This window comes from Gopherus flavomarginatus, chromosome 1, assembly GCF_025201925.1.
Source record: "Gopherus flavomarginatus isolate rGopFla2 chromosome 1, rGopFla2.mat.asm, whole genome shotgun sequence".
In the NCBI taxonomy this organism is placed as follows: domain Eukaryota; kingdom Metazoa; phylum Chordata; order Testudines; family Testudinidae; genus Gopherus; species Gopherus flavomarginatus.
The window spans coordinates 99,392,187-99,405,689 of record NC_066617.1 but is presented as its reverse complement, the minus strand read 5'-3'; the positions used below and the strand labels follow the sequence as shown (position 1 = coordinate 99,405,689).

The following is a 13,503-nucleotide window of genomic DNA, read 5'->3' as shown; positions in this document are numbered from 1 at the left end:
GGAGGGTTGTTGAGTATGGGTGGGAAAAATATGGAAGATTCGGGGGAGGCAGCAAGGGACTGTTAAGGAACTTCCCCCATGCAGATCCTGCTGACCCCTAGCCTCTCTCAGTCAGGCACAGGTGTCCCTCCACCCCCACTCTGACCCTCATTCCCCCATCCCCACATGGCACTGTACCCCTGCCCCTGTGCCCCCACTGAACCACTCCCCTGTATCTATGTGGCCCTGCAACCCCTCCCTATCACCATGTGGCCCTGCACCTCCCTTCTCCCTGTGTCCCTGAGCCTCCACTCCCATTGAGCCCCTGCCCCAGTCTGTCCTCCCCCACAGGGCCGACTAGGTTTTTTGCCACCCCAAGCAAAAAAAATTTTGTCTGCCCCCCACCCCAGCCCTGGGCTCTCACTGCCCCACCACCACCACCATCAGTGCCCTCCTCCACCCGCACCCGCTGCCACCCCAGCTCTGGGCTCTCCCCACCCTATCAGTGCTGAATCTGCCCGCTCCCCCCTCACCTCCAGCCAGTTCGGCGCTGGCAGGGTTGAGGTAAGCAGCGAGCTCCTGGGCCGGGCCTCAGCCCAGGGTCCCTGCCAGGGGTCCTGCCTCCAGGACCGGACAAGATCCAGGAGGGCAGAGCCAGGGGACCACTCCAGCATGGGACTGAGGAGCCGGGGCAGGGTAGCCCCAGGGGAAGTGGAGCCCCGGAGAGTGGGATTTGGGTCCCGCCCCACTGCTGCTGCTGCTTCTGGCCGCCCTGCTGCAGTCTCTGGGTGGCTCAGGGCACTTCACTGAGCCCTACCTGCAGCGCTGGGGGGGTGGCCGCCCTGCAGTGCCTGCAGGCGACTCCTTTTCCCCCATGGAGCGGCCCCCAGCCCGAATGTCACCTGCTCGAAGCCTGCCCGGCCCAGCCACAAGGTGCGGGCACTGCTCCTCCGTGGCTCGAACAGCAGTGGCCCCAGAGCACCGCCTGCACACAACTTGCTGCTGCTTCCAGGGCTGACTCTAAGCTTTTGCCGCTGGAAGCGAAAAAAAAAGCCAGAATGCAGGCCCTGCTCTCTCACTAGCCCTTATGAGTCCCTGTCTGACTCTCCAACAGTCCCACACTGTCTCCACATAGTCCCTGTCTCTTAACCTGGCCCTACAGATGCTGTGAAGAAGGCTCTGCAGGCTCTTTCTCTTCCCTAGCTGGCTGGAAGCTGCTGCTGTGTTCTATCGCCACAGCACCCACCAGTGGGCAAAAGGCAGAACTGCAGCAACTTTTTAGCAGAAGCTTTTTTCTGTACAAAAAAATAAAAATATGCATGACTCATTAATTATGTGCATGCACAGTGGCGCAGAATTCCCCCACGTGTACTAAATCTATGCTTTTCCTTGCATATGCTGCAGCCAACTGTCTTTACTCACCAGGTCATCAGTGTGGAATTTTTCCAGCTCCAGTTGCAAATGTGCGATTTTCTGGTTAACTTTCTGCATACTGCCAATTGGGCAAACTGAGACAGTAGTTATGTTAAGGAACCTCTTTGGAGAATATTAATAGGTGTAACAAACCACACAGAAAAATCATGCTGCTACTCTTTTTCTGATACTTTCTCTCTTTGCTGCTATTTCTCTTCCATATTTTCTCTCTCTTGGACTTGTTTTCCCCTGTCTCTCCAGCCCTGACTCATCTCACTAACTACACAATCCAAATCTTTCAGAAAAGCCTCCAAACCCATTGCAATTGGTATCCGTACAGTGGAGCTGCAAACTTTGGACTACCAACAAAATGTTTGGCACATTGGGGAGCCCTTGAAAAATTAAAAGGGAAGGAATATATATTTTTATTTTGCCTCAAAGAGATGCTTCTCATAGGCTCTAGACACCCTGTCATCCATTAAAATATATTCCATACCAATAAATACAGTCTGTACTCCATGTTCATCCTTTTTACAAGACCTTGATAAATTTTGTAATAAGTATGCCTTGTGGGATATCATTCCAAAAATTCAATGTGCTGAACATTATTGTCCTGGTAAAGGATGTAAAAAGTTATAAGATTCTACTGTACTATATTGCTGTAAAATTATCCAAATTTAGAAAAGCAGGCACAAACCAGTTCATTAGAAAGAAAAGATAAACGAACACCTTAGCCTGGAGTCAAAGTCAAGTGGACCATCACCTAGTTAAATGGACATTCTTTGGCAGGAAGAAAGGTGTAGGCAAGAACTTTACATATTGACAATAGAACATGAAAACAGACTCACTATCACCTGAACCACAGCTGGAGATAATCCTGAAAGAGAAGGGAGTGGTGTAAGAACAGAGAATGCACACAAATTACCTCTCTACTCTACTCCTCTGCTTATGGCAGCAACAATGCCTGAAGGGACACTGAACTGGGGGAGGCCTAAAAGCTTCCAGCCATTAAAGACTACAAAGAGCAGGTGATGAGAAAAACCTTTGCTTTGAATCTACTCTGCTTGGTAAGTTATATACTAGTTTGCATTTTATCTTTTTATTTTCTTTGTGACCAATTCTGACTTTTATGCCTCTTTACTTGTAATCACTTAAAATGTATCTTTCTGTAGTTAATAAACTTATTTTATTGTTTTGTCTAAACCAGTGTGTTTGGATTGAAGTGTTTGGGAACCTCTGCTTGAGACAACAAGGTTTGTGCATATCATTTTCCACTGATAAATTGACAGACTTTAATATGAGGTTGCATCATCCAGTAGAGAGCAGGGCAGTATAAGACACATTTCTGGGGGAAGGTCTGGGACTGGGACTTTGCTGGTATCACCCTGTATGGAATTCATGAGTGGCTGGTCAAAGCATTAATGTAATTCAGCTGGGAGTTCTTTTGCATACTAGATGCTGTATATGAACTGACCAGGAGTGGTTGTTCTCCCAGCAAAGCAGTGTAAAGTCACCTCTGGTTGGAGAATTGAGGTGACACAGATGTTCAGCAGTCTAGAGTGTAGCCTGGGTGATGCCACAACAACCTTCAGAGCAAAATACATCAGCCAGTCATCAAGAAATATAACAGCAAAATCTCCCCAACCATTTACTAACAGTCAACAAGTCTGGACTATTACAGACCAAGTGCTGACGAAACAAATGAAGTCTTACCTCTCCTCTCTCCTGCATCTGAGCAGTTCTTAACTGCTGAAATCTCAGCATCATGCCCTTATTAGAACAGCCCAAACTATGGTAAGTTTTGTTTAGTTGGCAAAGTGAAGCAACCTCTCACACTCAATGGCATTTGTTTGTGTGTCTGTAACACGAATATTGTTGCAAATCACATCTGATCAATTCCAGAAGCTCAGGGAAATCCTCTAGGTATCAATGGGCTGAACTCTATTGATTTTGGTGAAAATCAGAAAGTTAGAAAAGCCTGATTTCCATTAAAATCCCTATTTAGACACTGAGGATATAGGTTGAGATGGTGACCTCATCATTAGAGTCCAGTTAGGGTTAGTGAAGCCCTTAGCTGCCACCCCCTGCCACACCCACACACTGAACGGAACCCTACTGATGTTGATGAAAATCAGAAACCAAAAAAACACTGATTTTAGAAACCCCAAAAGCTTGATTTCCACTGTTTATCAAAATCAACAGAGTTCTGCCCATCATCAGGGAGGGGGCAAGAGGCTTGGCTGGAGTGGAAGCACAAGGTGCCCATCTGGGCATACAGCTTGGCCTACATAAGCAACACAGTATGTGACTTTCTAGCATTGACTGTTCACTGGCAGAAGATACATGAAGGTTTCTCATTTAGGCTCTGCTGCATGTCCAACTTCTCAGTCTCCTTTGCTTGTTGCAGGGGCAATACCCCCATAAATTCTTGGAATGGGTTCATCGGTGAAGTACGTAAGGCTGCCATGTTTCCAGTGCAAAATATAAACTAATTTCTAGCAAAGTGGGGACAAAACATTTCCATTACAAAAATATTTTGATAGAACCTCTTCTTTTCTTCTCCCTCTCTCCCACTTTACTGCCTTCAAAACCAAATGCCCTTTGACAAACATTGCTGGATTTTGTGGGTTCATAATGAGATCCCTCCTGATAATTCTTCATTGCCACAGGCAGTAAGGACACTGCACCTCATGTGGAAAGATCAGGAGATTTGTGGGGTTCAGATGAGTGGGAGAAGGTCATTGGAGGATGATTCTCCCCCTAAAAATAGAAACAAACAGCCAGGCTATGTTTTAAGGCATAACTAAGGATTCAGCAAGCTCAGATGTTTCCAGATAACGCTTGTTTTGTGACTTCATTTTCTCCCAGATATATACGCTGTATTTATTTGCATTACTTTTATACTTTCAACTGTAATTTCCTTGGAGTAGGTACCTTGCTATATACTTTACTTGTACAGTGCCTTGCACACTTATAACACTATAATAAATAATAATAAATGGGAAATGTGTGGAAGGTCAGAGAAACTTTGGAGTGAAGGAGGGGGATATTAAACTATCAGGGTTTGGTAGGATTTTTAGGGTATGATGTGAGATGTCTGGGCATTCCTCCAGTGAATGAGCAGCAAACAGGCTTGTCAAAAGTTCCTGTATGAAAATATCAACCAAGATAATTCCCATTTGAGAATCTGGAAAAGCAGCTGGTTAGGAGGAAAGGGTGGAGAAGTGGCCCTCTGGCCTGATAAAATGAGTTTCCGTAAAAGAGGGACAAGGTGAGTGAGAATATCTTTTACTGGACCAATTTCTACTGATGAAAGAGAAGGGCTTTCACTCCACCAGAGCTGAAGGTCTCAAGAGAAGGGAGCTGGAAAGCTTGTCTCCTCTTTCACCCTCAGAAGTTGATCCAATACAAGCTCTTACCTCACCCACCGTGTCTCACACCCCCTGGGACCAACATGGCTGCACCACCACAGCGCCTCAAAAGCGCCTCTTCTTGGGAAGTGACTAGGACGTGGCAGGGTTGGTTGTGTCACAAGTCTCACCCCCGCCGCTGTTTGCCGGACTGGGGCTGTCACACGCGGGTGCCCCAGCAGGGGAGAAATGACCCGGGCCAGGCACCGCGCCGGGCAGCAGCAATACCCGCAGGCCCCACGGTGGCGCCTCCTCCCCTGCCCATCGGCAGCCCCGGACAGGCCGCCGGAACCGCACGGAGCCCTCGGGCTGCCGCGTTGCCAGTTCAGCCCCCGGCGCTGGGAGGCTCCAAAGGCCCCTACAGGCAGCCCCGCCCCCCGGCTGCAGCGCCGAGCTCAGCCCAGGCGGGATCTGTAGCCCCGCCCGGGCTCCGAGCGCCTCCCGGCGCCACTGGGGGGCGCAGCGTCACCCCCCGGCTTCGCACGGAGGCGACTGAACCCCCGCGGGGGCGCCGGGCGCGGACACAGCCCGGGTGGGAGCGAGCCCCGCCCCCCGGCCGCTGCTGCCCGCGCACGGCTCACCTGAGCGCTTGCGGGAGAAGCCTCCAGCGAGGGCTCATTATACCTGGCCTCGCTAGGCGTCCCTGTCACCATGGCAACCCTGCGGCGCAAACCATTCTCCTCCGCACTCCGAAGGCAGCGACCGCTCCCACTGGGTCGGGGAGGAGGGGGACAAGGGACTAGAGCTGAGGCAGAGAGGTAATGCCGTTGGCTCGCACTCATCTCCCTCTTCCATGGTACTGTCCAGTTTCAGAGTCTCCCCCCGCGTGACAGTTCGCGAATCCGACACTACCATTCCGGGCCGGGGAAGGGGGGGAAGGTCTGACATCTGATGCCGGTTCATATCCCTGAATCCTCTCAGGGGCGCTGAATACGGATCGTTCCATTCATGAGCAGATCCCTGGGGAGAGGACGTACTTTAACGTGTGCCCTTATACAGAATAACGTTCTACTGGTTCCCGGCCTTCCCCTCTCCCCAGTGGTAGAGTCCGTTCCCCCGCCGCAAACCGCTGCGGACTTCGAAGGCGTCAGATACGCATGCGCAAGACCGCCGGCAGTGGGCAAGGAGCAGAGTGGGACGCTTGGTGCAGGTGAGGTGGGGATGATGCGCTTTTCCGCCGAGCGGGTACTAGAAGGGCCGGGGGGACCCGGATGTTTCAGCCTCGTTTTTGATTTAAAGAGACAATGTCCATAATCTCCACTGACACCCCAGTATCCCCCCCACATACACACGTGTCGCTGGGCGTGGCTGGGCAGCCGGTGACTTCGGGCCCTCCCACCCCGAGCGTGGGCACGTGGCGCCCAGCAGCAGCCCGCCCTGCCCAGCCGTGAGGGGGAGCGAGGGACACCCCGTGGGATAAGCCCCCACTGGGGCCTGGGCAGGCGGGTGCAGCAGTGCCCAGACGCTGCGGTGACGGGCGCCCTGCAGCAGCCCCAGCCAGGCAGGTGGGTGACCAGATCCCAAGGGAAGGAGGAAGAGGTGGGTGCGGGGAGCACACTACAGGCTTCTGGGTGACCTGCCCTCTGCGGAGACACAGGGGCACATTGAGGCCTCCACGGGGGAGCTGCTGCCCGGCACAGGGGTTCCAAAGGGAGAAGTGCGTCAGGGCTGCGGTTTCACTGCTGAGTTAGCCCGGATCTGGGAACCTGGGCTAGCCAAGTCCATACGTGACCATCCGCCCTGGTGAGCCCTATTCAGCTGTCACCCTTGTAGCCGCATCCACACTGGCACTGCAGTAACCTGGGTTAGGTGCGAGGATTTCTGGGGGCGTATCCCAGCCAGGGAGTTTAGCGCAGCAGTAAGCGGAGCTGTTCAAGGAGTTGTTTGGTGATATGTTGTGGAAGAGCCTGTCCTTCCTGGGACCCCAGGGGAAGTGTTCTCAAGCCTGCCAAGCCAGTAAACTGAAGCACTTCCACCGTGGGACTCTGCAGGCCCTATGAACGTGGGATGTAAACACTGAACCAGTGTACATAAACTGGTAGGTGAATTCTGGTGCAGGAAAAGAGAACACATAGAAGAATAGATATAGTTTGGCTTCTATATTTGGGGGCATGGGGAACACAGGGTCACATGCCCCCCAGAGGTGACATGGGGGGAATGGACATGCAGGGTCCCAGGCCCCAGGGAAGTAGAAGCAACATGGGGGAGCATGCAGGGTCATGTGCCCCTCCCCACCAATTTCAGCCTTCCACAGGTTTTCAAACTCGGTGGTGTGCCCCCCTGGGAAGAAGTGACCCACAGTTTGAAAACTGTCGCCTCCTGCCAGGAGCCAGCAGATCAGAAGCTGGTGGGAACTGCTTGGGGCCCTGGCTCTCCACACTGAGGGAGCCAGGATACTGGCTGGAAGCCCAGCAGCCTTTCCTGCCCTGCTCACCAAGCCGGGCTGCCTCTGCACGGCCAGGCGCTCCCCAGGCAGGGTGGGTGGCACAGCTCCAAGCTGTGCCTTGACGTACTCTTGCCTCTGTCCTGAAGGAGCCTGGGACTAACCAGGAACACCTCCTAGAGCTGGTCCCTGCCTGCAGTGTCCGACTGCCACGCAATGCTCCCTGAAGTGCTCCTGGATCCGCTGCCGCTCCTGAGGAGCCAGAGCAGTGGTGAGCAAGCACCTCAGGGAGCTCCTTTGGGTGAGAGGCAAGAGCGCATCAAAGCACAGCTGAGAGCTGTGCTGCCTGCCCTGCCTAGGGAGTGCCTGGCTGTGCAGGGGCAGCCAGCTAGCACCCTGGCTCTCCCAGTGTGGAGAGCTAGGGGCCTGGGCAGGCTGGGCGGCTCCTATCAGCTTCTGATCTGCAAGCTCCTGGCAGGAGGTGACAGTTTTCAAACTGCGGGACAGGGGGATGTGCCACGTAGTTTGAAAATCGTTATGCTAAATGGAAGACAGAAATCTGGGGGGTTGGGGTGAGAGGAGAGATGTAACGTGACTCCATGTTGTCTCTGGTTGGAGGGGCAATGCTCCCCCTGCTCTCCCCAATCTCTGCCCCTGCATAGAAGGTAAAGAAAATCCAATCCTGGGGAATTGTGGGAAGGCACTGAAGGATTAGTAGTACCTAAATTATGTAACCTGCGTTACAGTTTGCATTCACACTGAAAAGTGGGTGTGTCACAGCCTCCGATAAAGCAGAACCAAAGCTCTAACTCCCAGCCAGGCAAGCAAATCTTGAATTCAAAGTCATTCCAAAAGCAGGTCAAAGGTTTTTGTGTAGTTACAGTACGGGGTTTAGGACTAAAACCCGGGTAAGAGGCTGGGTTAACCATGCACTGGCAACATCCCCTTAAAGGGACTCTTACTACAGGAAGATGAGGCTATTCTGGGGTGAATGCTTCATATAGAAGCTTTGTTCTTTTTAAAGTGGGATTGAACAAAGCTCTGAAAATGTACTTGGGGTTTCTGGTTTTAGAGTACAACTGACTAAAATCGATAAAATCCCCAGCTGATCAAATATTTGAGGAAACCGGTAGGTTTCTATAAAATAGTAATTACAAATACTCTAAAATTACAGTATGTACACTCAGGAAGACCCTTTCCAGAGAGAGCCTAAAAGATTCTCGTTCACTGAGGGCTCATCCCTAGGTCTTAAGAAGAGTTAAACAGTGATTTTAAATATATCCTATCATTTTACTTTTTTAAAGGCCATAATTTGTTTAAGCATAAATACTGAAAATTAGAACCAACAAACTGGAAATCCTAAATATTCCATAGGGAATCATCCTGTGGTGTGAAGTTGGATAGATGAGAAATGTCTGAGGTTTTTTTTCTCTGTTTTGTCCTTGTATCTGGAAAATAGGGCAAGGCAGCAGAGGTGAGCAGGCTTGGAGATTGGAAAGCCATGCCTCTCTTTGGGAACATATTCAGTCCAAAGAAAACCCCCCCTAGGAAATCAGCCTCTCTCTCCAACCTGCACTCGGTAAGTGCTGGGTTCTAGGGATCTTTATCAACTCTTTAATAACAAGGGGCAGGTGGTCTGCCTTAGAAATGTTACTTTGTCATGAGAGTTGTTACAATATTAGACACTTCCCCCCCCCCCCCACCCCTCCTCTCTCATATTCCCATCTGTTTCTTCTTCCTCTTCTGGTCCGGAGTCGTGACTGCTTACTGATGGCTGGAAAATGAGAGCAGAAGTGGAATGTTTAGTTAGTAGCATACTTCACTCCATCTTCATTCAGAAGCCAGATTCACTGCACCTGAATCTTCTAATGTGTGCTTTTAATACTGACCCCAGTGGGGCACGGGCTTTCCTTACAGTTGGCATCAAAGATAAAGTAGACCCCAGAGAATGAACTCCCCTCATGTTCCTAAAGATAGCTCTTTTAGTTCAGGGGTGACGTATGTTGGAAGGAGAGTCTGTATAGGTGTGTGAGGGTACGTCCAGACTACCCGCCGTATCGGCGGGTTAAAATCGATTGCTCGGGGATCGATATATCGCGTCTAATCTAGACGCGATATATCGATCCCCGAGTGCGCTTATATCGATTCCGGAACTCCATCAACCCCAACGGAGTTCCGGAATCGACAGGGAGAGCCGCGGACATCGATCCCGCACCGTCTGGACGGGTGAGTAATTCGATCTTAGATATTCGACTTCAGCTACGTTATTCACGTATCTGAAGTTGCGTATCTAAGATCGATTTTCCCCCCCCTAGTGTGGACCAGCCCCAAGAGACAGAAGCTTGTGCTGCAGAAGCATGTGCAATGTTAATAGGACATCAGATTCTATAGCCACTGGTACAGCACCTTTCACAAGAATGCCAGTCACTTTAGAAAAAGTGAAGGTGTGAGGGAAAGTATGGAGAGAAAAAATGAAAATTCTAGAAAACATTGAATTTTTTCTGCAGCTGGACAGATCGACCCGTGAAATTGAGCTGGGCCTGGACTATGGCACTCCCAACATGAACCTCACTGGACAGAGTCTGAAGTTTGAGAATGGCCAATGGATAGCAGGTGAGGAGCTGATCCTATTGCTTTGATCTGGGAGGGTTGTGGTGATTATAACTGATGATTATAACTTTGGCCTGTCTCTCCTTTAGAGTCAGGGAGCAGCAGTGGGGATCGCAGGGAGACACAGCGCCTGCGCAAGCGGAACCAGCAGTTGGAGGAAGAAAACAATCTCTTGCGTCTGAAAGTGGATATCCTGCTGGACATGGTGAGATTCACCTCTCTGAAGTTAACAGAAATGCCTCTGAGACAGAGTGAAGAGCTCTGGGTCATCCCAAAAACACAGATCCTAATGCCAACCTGTGTCCCTGTTACCATTCACACTGAGCCCTACCCCGCTGTTAGACACACTTAACAACAGTAGTGATTGTGCAACAGTGAAAACTGACCTCATCCACTTCCTCCCCAAGAGGAGGAGAAGGTCAATGTCCCTTCAGCAGAAGAGCTAGATTACAGTGAGTACCATAGTTGAGAGGAAAGGTCTGAACATCTGGATGATATAGGAAGACTTCCCCCATACCTTGAGTGTTTTCCACTTTCTATCTGTGTATTAGTATCTTCTCATCTCCCTTCTAGCATCTGCTTGTCACTGTTGGGCTTCCGCACAGTCAGTGAAATGAAGACCATGGTCACTTGAGATCTTAGGTCCCATAAGGCCTCCCTTTTTGCAAGAGTAATGAAAAAGATCGTTCATCTCCATATAGTCTTTCACTCCAAAGACCATTATAAACTGAAATACAGCCATACACAGGGATCACAGCTTCTGTGAAAAAAATGCAGCCACTCCTGGAGTGAAACATGTTAGCTATTTAACAAAGAATGTTAACCACTATGTTGGGGCGGCCAAATTTACTGAGCTTCCGAGTCACGTACGACAATCTTCAGAAGTTCAAGAGCTGAGGTGCGCCTGCTGGGGCTTGGGGCGTCAGCCCTGCGGTGGGGTGATGGGGCTAGGGCAGGGGTAGGCAAACTATGGCACGGGTGCTGAAGGAGGCAGGCGAGCTGATTTTCAGTGGCACTCACACTGCCCAGGTCCTGGCCTCCCGTACGGGGGGCTCTGCATTTTAATTTAATTTTAAAAAGACGCTTCTTAAACATTTAAAAAACCTTATTTGTTTTACATACAACAATAGTTTATTTATTATAGACTTATAGAAAGAGATCTTCTAAAAATGTTAAAATGTATGACTAGCATGTGAAACCTTAAATTAGAGTGAGTAAATGAAGACTCGGCACACCACTTCTGAAAAGTTGCCGACCCCTGGGCTAGGGACTTCTGCCCTGCAGAAAGGGGGGTCTCAGGACTTCAGCCTGGTCCTGCTGAAGCTGTGGCAGGTGCACCCCATGGTGTTGAAGCCCCGAGACGACTCCTTCCTGCTGGACAGAAGCCAGAGGCAGTGCGCAGGAGTGGGGTATGTGGGGTCACAGGCGCCCCCCCCCCCCGAGCTTTGCTAGGATTTGCTGACCCCTCTTGGTCACATGGTGCCACCGGGCCCTCTCCCTGCCCAGCAGCTGCTGGAGTTGGCAAACTGGGAGCTGCAGCCGTGGAGAGAGGCAGTGGCAAACAGCTGGGAGTTTCAGGGAGAACCCCTTAGGTTAAGAGGGAGGCGTGCCTGGGAGGGCATGACTCAAGCTGTTGGGAGGGGGGTGAACCTTTAAATTGTGACCTCCCCCCTGCTCTCAGGCACCAGTTGTCTCTAGCAGAAGCCCCAAGCCTCCCCCTCCACCCCCCATCTGGTAGGTGGAGAATGGGGTTGTTGTGGGGGGCTCTGTGAGCTGCACTTGAACTGTAAAAGAACTGCAATTTGTCTACTCCTGCACTATGTCATCCTGATGAAATAGCAATTTGGGTAATTACATTCTCCTTCTCTAAATTCCTTCTGCAGTTTCAGTTGGAAAGATGTTTTTGTGGTTAAAGCACAATCAGGAGATCTGTGCTGTCCATAGTGTTTCTGGGTGGCCTTGGGCAACTCAGTGAACCTTCGTGCCTCAGTTTCCCTCTCTGTAAAATGAGAGTGATATTTCTTTGCCTCACATGGGTGAAAGCTAATTCATTCACATTTGTAAATCTCTGCAAGGTCTTTGGACACAGTATGCTGTGAAATCCGAAGTATTAATTGGGGAAACTCTTTCTCACTTCTTCCTAAAGCTGTTGTGTAGTGTGTTACAGACTCAGAACCTGCTGCGTTCTACCCCAAAGGTGTCTGTGTACCTGTAGTGTATGTCTGTAAAGTGCTTAGGGATCCTGCTGGGTGTAAGGGACTTTAGAGAGATAGTACTTTCCTTGTTCTGGTGTATGTCTTATAAAAACAATACTCCATGGGGATGTGAGGGATTATTCTTACTCTTATTCTTGCCTGCTCTTGGTTGCAGCTGTCTGAGACTACAGCTGAGTCCCATCTGATGGAGAAGGAGCTGGAGGACCTGAAGAGTCACAGCCGGAGGAGGAAGTGAACAACAGCAAGAAATGGGGTTAGGGGACGGGCAAGCAAGGGAATTTGGTTTGAAATGTCCATCACCCATGCAAGCAGGGCTCCTAAAGCTGAAGGGCTCCTAAGGCCTGGCTGGGGCAGCTTCATTGTCTTGGTAGCACATGGTGATATTACAGTCCGCTGGACAGGTAGCCAAATTCCCAGGCTTGAAATGTTAATAGGGCCTCCAATCAGAAGGATTTACTATACTACTCCATAGAGCTGCTGCAATGCTCCTGATAAGTTATTGTAGGACATGTTTTGTAGTGATGAACATCTGTTTCTCCCAGATCACTCCTCACTTCTTTTCCTCTATGGACCTGCCGCTCAAGGCACAGAGCTGTTGATGGAAGCACATGTTGATAATCTGTTTTCTCAAGGAGTTCTGGGCAAAAGTCCTTTCTATACTGTGAGCAGAGAAGTATTTGTGAGTGGATGGTAGGGAAGATGCTTTTGTATATGTGCATGGCCTTAGTGTTTTTGGTTTGCAGATTCTGTATGGGTTTCCTTGCTAATATCTCACAAACTTCAGATTGGCCCTTCCCCGACTCTTGTTCTAAAAATCAAATAACATCCTAAACTAAAATAGTCTTTCCATTTTCAGATATTTATTATTATTTTTGTGCAAACCATTAACTCCGCTTCCTGCTGTTGGCAGGTGAGTTTCTGGAATTGTTTGTTCTCCTGAGTGTTTCTTATATTTGTATAAAATTAAAACAAATTAATTTTTTTTTATAAAATTAAAAAAAATCACATTTGTGAATCAGTTACATTCTTGCTAAGGTTGGGATCAGGTTACAGGCACGTGTGTATACACACACACACACACATATATATATAAACAGTAGCATCTAGAAGCCCTAACTGAAATTAGGCCCTAGAGTGCTAGACGTTGCACAGACACGTAGTGAGAAACAGTCCTTGCCCTGAAGATCTTACAGTCTGATTACATAGGATAGACAAAGGGTAAGAAAGGAAACAGAGGTGGAGTGATTCATTCAAGATCGCACAGCAAGTCACTGGCAGATCTGGGAATAGAAAGCCAGTCTCTTGAGTCCCATGTCAGTGCCCTATATACTAACCCAACATTGCCTCCATCTCTCAGAGATGTATTATGCCCTTCCTCCATGGGCCATGGCACAACTACTGGTCATTTCCTTCTGCAGTAGAGGAGATGGCGAAGTAGGGGATGGCCGGGGTCTAATTTTCCCTCCGCATACCCACTTTGCAAGGTGTCAGG

General features: G+C 49.7%; 2 protein-coding genes across 6 annotated transcripts in view; one reads left to right on the top strand and one right to left on the bottom strand.

The window, feature by feature from the left end:
- FAM227A (family with sequence similarity 227 member A) overlaps nucleotides 1–5,846 on the bottom strand; it is a 55,604-nt gene extending 49,758 nt beyond the window's left edge. For 2 of the 5 annotated variants that reach the window (XM_050917223.1, XM_050917210.1), the window contains exons 1-4: nucleotides 5,384–5,846; nucleotides 3,736–4,152; nucleotides 1,402–1,487; nucleotides 882–1,013 (exon numbers count right to left, since the gene is read on the bottom strand). In XM_050917223.1, the coding sequence (XP_050773180.1) occupies nucleotides 882–1,013; nucleotides 1,402–1,487; nucleotides 3,736–3,859 (342 nt within the window). In that variant the 5' untranslated portion in view covers nucleotides 3,860–4,152; nucleotides 5,384–5,846. The remainder of the gene's footprint in view (nucleotides 1–881; nucleotides 1,014–1,401; nucleotides 1,488–3,735; nucleotides 4,153–5,383) is intronic. The other 3 variants (XM_050917211.1, XM_050917212.1, XM_050917216.1) reach the window with 2 other exon arrangements.
- Nucleotides 5,847–13,016, top strand: CBY1 (chibby family member 1, beta catenin antagonist). The gene is made up of 5 exons (XM_050917730.1): nucleotides 5,847–5,952; nucleotides 8,645–8,764; nucleotides 9,693–9,798; nucleotides 9,885–10,000; nucleotides 12,166–13,016. The coding sequence occupies exons 2-5, from the start codon at nucleotides 8,687–8,689 to the stop codon at nucleotides 12,244–12,246; spliced, it is 381 nt and encodes a 126-aa protein (XP_050773687.1). The 5' UTR covers nucleotides 5,847–5,952; nucleotides 8,645–8,686; the 3' UTR covers nucleotides 12,247–13,016.
- The last annotated feature ends 487 nt before the right edge of the window (nucleotides 13,017–13,503 follow it).